The sequence below is a fragment of the Gavialis gangeticus genome, unplaced genomic scaffold (genome assembly GCF_001723915.1).
Source record: "Gavialis gangeticus isolate Ggan-Ray unplaced genomic scaffold, GavGan_comp1, whole genome shotgun sequence".
Taxonomy (NCBI): Eukaryota; Metazoa; Chordata; order Crocodylia; family Gavialidae; genus Gavialis; species Gavialis gangeticus.
In genome coordinates, this window is record NW_017729013.1 from 9,069,654 (window position 1) to 9,074,436 (window position 4,783).

The window sequence follows — 4,783 nt, forward strand, 5'->3', positions numbered from 1 at the left end:
CCCTCCCCCCCCCCCCCCCCCCCCCCCCTTAAGACAAGGCGTAGGGTTTCCACCCCTTTTTGCAAGCAGCACTTGGAGGCTGGAACTCTGCCAGCCTGGGGAGAGCTGTTTGCAGAAGGGGAAAACCGGGATCCCTGCTAATGATGAAATTTGAGAGAAGCCTGAGTATTTAGCCAAGCTGCATTTGAGAGACTTGCAGAACTGCTTCCTTTGGAGGCTGTGCCTTTTCAGAGAAGGGCTTTAACAACTGCTCTTGAAATCACCCAATATGAAAGTGATGCTGCCTCTCTGAAACCAGCAAGAGAAACTGGTTTCCATCTTGTTCTGTGGGTGGGTAAGCAGGTTGCTCTTAAAACACAATAGCCTTAGCACAAAAATCCACTCAGTTCTTAGTAGGAAAACAAGCAATACTGGATGGCAAGGCTGTTGCTCTTTCCATTAGGAGCACCAGGCCATATTCTATTAAAACAGCCTTCTGGGTCATCTTGATCTAGGGCTGCCACCTGCAGCTAGAGGAAAAAGTGAACCTAACACATACTAGATTGCCCACCCCTGGTTTAACCTAAGTCTGGCCCACAGTAGATTTCATTTCCTGGTGAGTGGGACCAGGGTTTCCATGAAGACCAGCCCCAGCAGTGCTGGCAGGACACATGGCTGGGCTGGGATCTTGCAGCAGTGACAGTGTGGTCCAGAGCTGGGGCAGAAACGTGATCTGCCCACGTGTCCTGGGCTCTACCCCAGCCCAGGGTCCCCATGGAAACTGGCTGCAGCAATATGGGCAGGGGCTGCTGGGAAAAGATGTCTGGCTGCCTACTAGATCCATCATTGTGCCCATCTGTGGCCTAAACTAATTCAGATCTAGCCTCTGGGACCTCAGCTTCTTTCTTTGCTCTTGCAGCAAAGGAGTATGTGTTTTGTGGTGATGAAAATGGAAGCGTGTGGATGTACAACCTCAGCAACCACTCGGCCTGGAGCACTGCTGCAAGAAGAAAGCGCTCAGACAAGAGTATAGCTGCCACACAGGTATGGCATGGTCTTTTCCTTTTAGTGCTGAATAGGATGTGCTGTGCAAATGGAGTATCTGGCACAGGTTGAAGGCAGAATTGCCTTTTACAAGCTGCAATCACACCTGGTGCATGTGAATGTGCTCAGGAACTTTTTAAACAACTGAGACTGCTCTCTGATTCCAAGTCAGCCACAAGAGGAAGGAAGTACTTAAAGTGGAGCACAGTTGTAATGAAAGGGTTCACCTCAGCATGATCACTATAGCCCAAAGTTCTGACTTTAAAAGATACGCAGCTGGTAGCTTTAGCAGTGATCTTCCTCCATGGGATAAGTAACAGAGCTCAGTTGTCTTAAACACACCAAAAGCAAAGGGGTGTAGTTATACACACCAGAAAATCAGCCAGTAGCTACTAGCAGCAAGACATTCACTGAGACTAGTTTCCAAAAAGTGGACAAAAATCTGTAACACGTACAGATTCCCTGAATTATTATTACATCAGGCTTAACACTCTTAGCCGGTAGCATCTTGTTTTTCTTACTGAAGTATTGTGCCTTCGTAGACAGACCCAAACTTAATCCATTTCTTTTGCTAGATTCTCAAATGGCCAGAACTTCGAGCAAACGGTGAAGTGCTGACTGACGTCTTAATAAACAACGTGATAACAGATCCTACCTTCACTTATCTCATTGCTTTAACTAGTGTGAACATAGCAGCTATTTGGAAGAAAACATAGCTTGCTGTTTGATGACAATTTTCACTCCCATAGTTGGAAATAGTGCAGTATTAGTGACTGTTTACAAGTGTAATCATGACGTTTTCTAGAGAGCCATTGTCATGCAAGCAGTACATATTCTGTCATTATAAACATCCCGTTTCTTTTACTGAGAATTTCCACAATTTGTGTATTTGTTTTATAGAAATGACACTTAATAAAACTTAATACCAGTTCACTTGGCAATGCAGAGGTGGCTTTTTGCGGGTGGACAGAGAAAGTGCTACAAAAATATACTTACTTCCATGACTCAATTACTTTCATTTTAGAAGTCTAGGTACTGGGACAACAAATACCATATTCACTCAAATTTATAAATTTTCCACGTATAGAATCTACTGTTAGCAGAGTCATTTTTAATTCACACCCCCCCCAACCTCTGCAGAGAGGCAGGTGGTGTGGGGGAGGTTAAGCAGCTTGCCTCTTCCTTGTGCCTGTCCCTCTGCCTGCCCCTTTTCCTTACAGCCTCAGGTCACCCCTCCATCTAGACTGTTCTTCAGGAGCAGGCTCCATCCCTGTTCTAGCCTGGAGTACTTGGCATGGTCCCAGCTCAGCCCCTATGCTTAGTGCCCTAGGCTAGCCTAGATGGAGCCTGCCAGCTCAGAGCAAGTGTAAGGGGGAAGGAGAGAAGCTGCTTAGAGCAAGCTTGCCAAGTCTTGCACTGAATCACCCCATATAAATATGTTCAACTAAATAGCCACACTACATAATAATGAAAATAAACCTATACAAAATCCAAAGTCAAAGAACAGTCCGCTTGAAGCTTCATGTTTATTCAATTCCCTCTTGTTTGTCTTTGATGGCAACCTGTAAAATGAAAGAAAAATTACTGTTATTAAGGAAGTCAGTATTAATGTCTGTATCAGTAAGAGATCTCATTTCTTCTCAAAGTGCAATTTGAGGATCGAGAAGTTAAAGATGAGTAAAGCAGGAACATAAATTGTTGTAAGAGAACTATTTCAGATCGAAAAGATTATTTTTAATGAACTACTGCTTAGCTATGAAAGACTGGTATTTAAAGCAGAAGCATAAATACCTGCCACCATTGATGCCTGAGGGAGAACCCTCATTCTACACATCCATCATTTTTAATTATGGGAAGAAGCGTACATGATAAAAAGAATAAGTTAGAGGCTCTCCTACCTGCTGGCTGCTTTATTCTCTGACACTACTATCAGGAGTTATGACTCAGCTCCCATCTACTTATTCTTTAGCAAAGTACAGCTTTATTTTGAAACAAGGATCAAGTAAAATTTCATCCCAGCTAAAGCAGCTGAGAGACTTCCTAGTATGGAAATGAAATTAAAGACTTGAAAGAACAAGAACTCTGCCTTTCAGACATGTATAAGAATCTGTTGTCTAGAACAGCCTATAGCAATAAGAGTATGAAGAGAGAGAACCTATGCTGACAATGAGGGAGGGAAACAGAATCAAACATTTGGGAGGATATAAACAAGTTACAATTACTTATGCAGTCCCCGACTTCAGGAAAGCTGACTTTAACAAGCTCTGGAAGCCTGTCAGTGAGGCTCTAAAGGGCCACAAGCCAAAGGGGAGGGGAGTTCAGGACAAGTGGTTGCTCCTTAAAGGAACGATCCTTGGATGCGCAAGCAGAGTCTATTCCGTGTCGGAGGAAAGGCAGCAAAAGGGCACAGGAGCCCCCTTGGCTCTCCAGGGAATTAGCGGGCCTCCTGCATCTAAAAAGAAAGACCTACAAAGGATGGAGGACTGGATCCACCTCCAAGGAGGAATACTCTGCACTGGTCCGGACCCGCAGGGAGCAAACCAGGAAAGCCAAGGCAGCAACAGAACTCCAACTAGCTACAAGCATCAAGGACAATAAAAAGTCCTTTTTCAGATATGTAGGGAGCTGGAGGAGAAGCAAGGGCAACATTGGACCCCTGCTAAACCTGATGGGACAACTGACAACCAACGCCTAGGAAAAAGCCCAATTTGCTAAATGGGTACTTTGTGTCAGTCTTTCACCAGTCCCATGGGATGCCCCTGCCCATTACAGGACAGAGAGGCCTGGGTGAGGGAGATTCCTTACCCTCCATCAATGCTGACCTCGTGAAGGAACAGCTTGAGAGGCTGGACACCTTCAAATCAGCAGGCCCTGACAGGTTACATCCCAGGGTACTCAAGGAGCTGGCTAGCATCACAGCTTAGCCCCTGGCACAGGTCTTTGAGAACTCCTCACACTCTGGTGAAGTGCCTGAAGATTGAAAAAAGGCCAATGTGGTGCCTATCTTCAAGAAAGGGAGGAAAGTGGATCTGGCAAACTATGGGCCCATCAGCCTGACCTCTATCCCAGGGAAGGTCTTAGAAAAGATTATCAAAGAGGCCATTCTTAACAGACTGGCCAATGGCAACATCCTGAAGGATAGCCAGCATGGGTCTGTTGCGGGTAGGTCCTGCTTGACCAATCTTATTTCCTTTTACAACCAGGTGACCTATCACCTGGACAAGGGAAAAGAGATTAATGTTGTATATCTTGAATTCAAAAAACCCTTTGATCTAGTATCCCATGATCACCCCTTGGCAAAACTGGCTAACTGTAGCCTCGGCCTTACCATGATCTGCTGGCTGAGGAACTGGCTCCATGGTCAGACCCAGAGGGTGGTGGTTGATGGAAGTCAATCACTGTGGTACCCTGTGACCAGTGGGGTCCCTTGAGGCTCTGTTCTTGGGCCTGTACTGTTCAACATCTTCATTAATGATGTGGACATTGGTATCAGAAGCAGACTGGCCAAGTTTGCCAATGACACCAAACTCTGGGGTAAAGCATCCACACCTGAGGCAATCCAGACTGACCTTGACAGGCTCAGCAAATGGGTGGAAAAGAACCTGATGGTGTTTAACACCAAAAAATGCAAGGTTGTCCACCTTGGGAGGAAAAACCTTATAGGTTCGGCAGTGCTAGACTGGCTAGCTACGGAAGAAAGAGACTTGGGGGTCATGATTGACCACAAGATGACCGTGAGCCTTCAGTGTAATGCTGCTGC

At 45.6% G+C, this 4,783-nt stretch overlaps 2 protein-coding genes across 4 annotated transcripts in view; one reads left to right on the plus strand and one right to left on the minus strand.

The window, feature by feature from the left end:
• LRWD1 (leucine rich repeats and WD repeat domain containing 1) overlaps window positions 1–1,956 on the plus strand; it is a 41,291-nt gene extending 39,335 nt beyond the window's left edge. For all 3 annotated transcript variants that reach the window (XM_019511469.1, XM_019511468.1, XM_019511470.1), the window contains 2 exons: window positions 899–1,023; window positions 1,599–1,956. In XM_019511469.1, coding sequence (XP_019367014.1) covers window positions 899–1,023; window positions 1,599–1,739 — 266 coding nt within the window. In that variant the 3' untranslated portion in view covers window positions 1,740–1,956. The remainder of the gene's footprint in view (window positions 1–898; window positions 1,024–1,598) is intronic.
• A 574-nt stretch (window positions 1,957–2,530) lies between these two features.
• The window catches only part of POLR2J (RNA polymerase II subunit J), a 10,054-nt gene continuing 7,801 nt past the window's right edge, over window positions 2,531–4,783 (minus strand). The window contains exon 3 of the mRNA XM_019511326.1: window positions 2,531–2,585. Within this exon, the coding sequence (XP_019366871.1) occupies window positions 2,550–2,585 (36 nt within the window). The 3' untranslated portion in view covers window positions 2,531–2,549. The remainder of the gene's footprint in view (window positions 2,586–4,783) is intronic.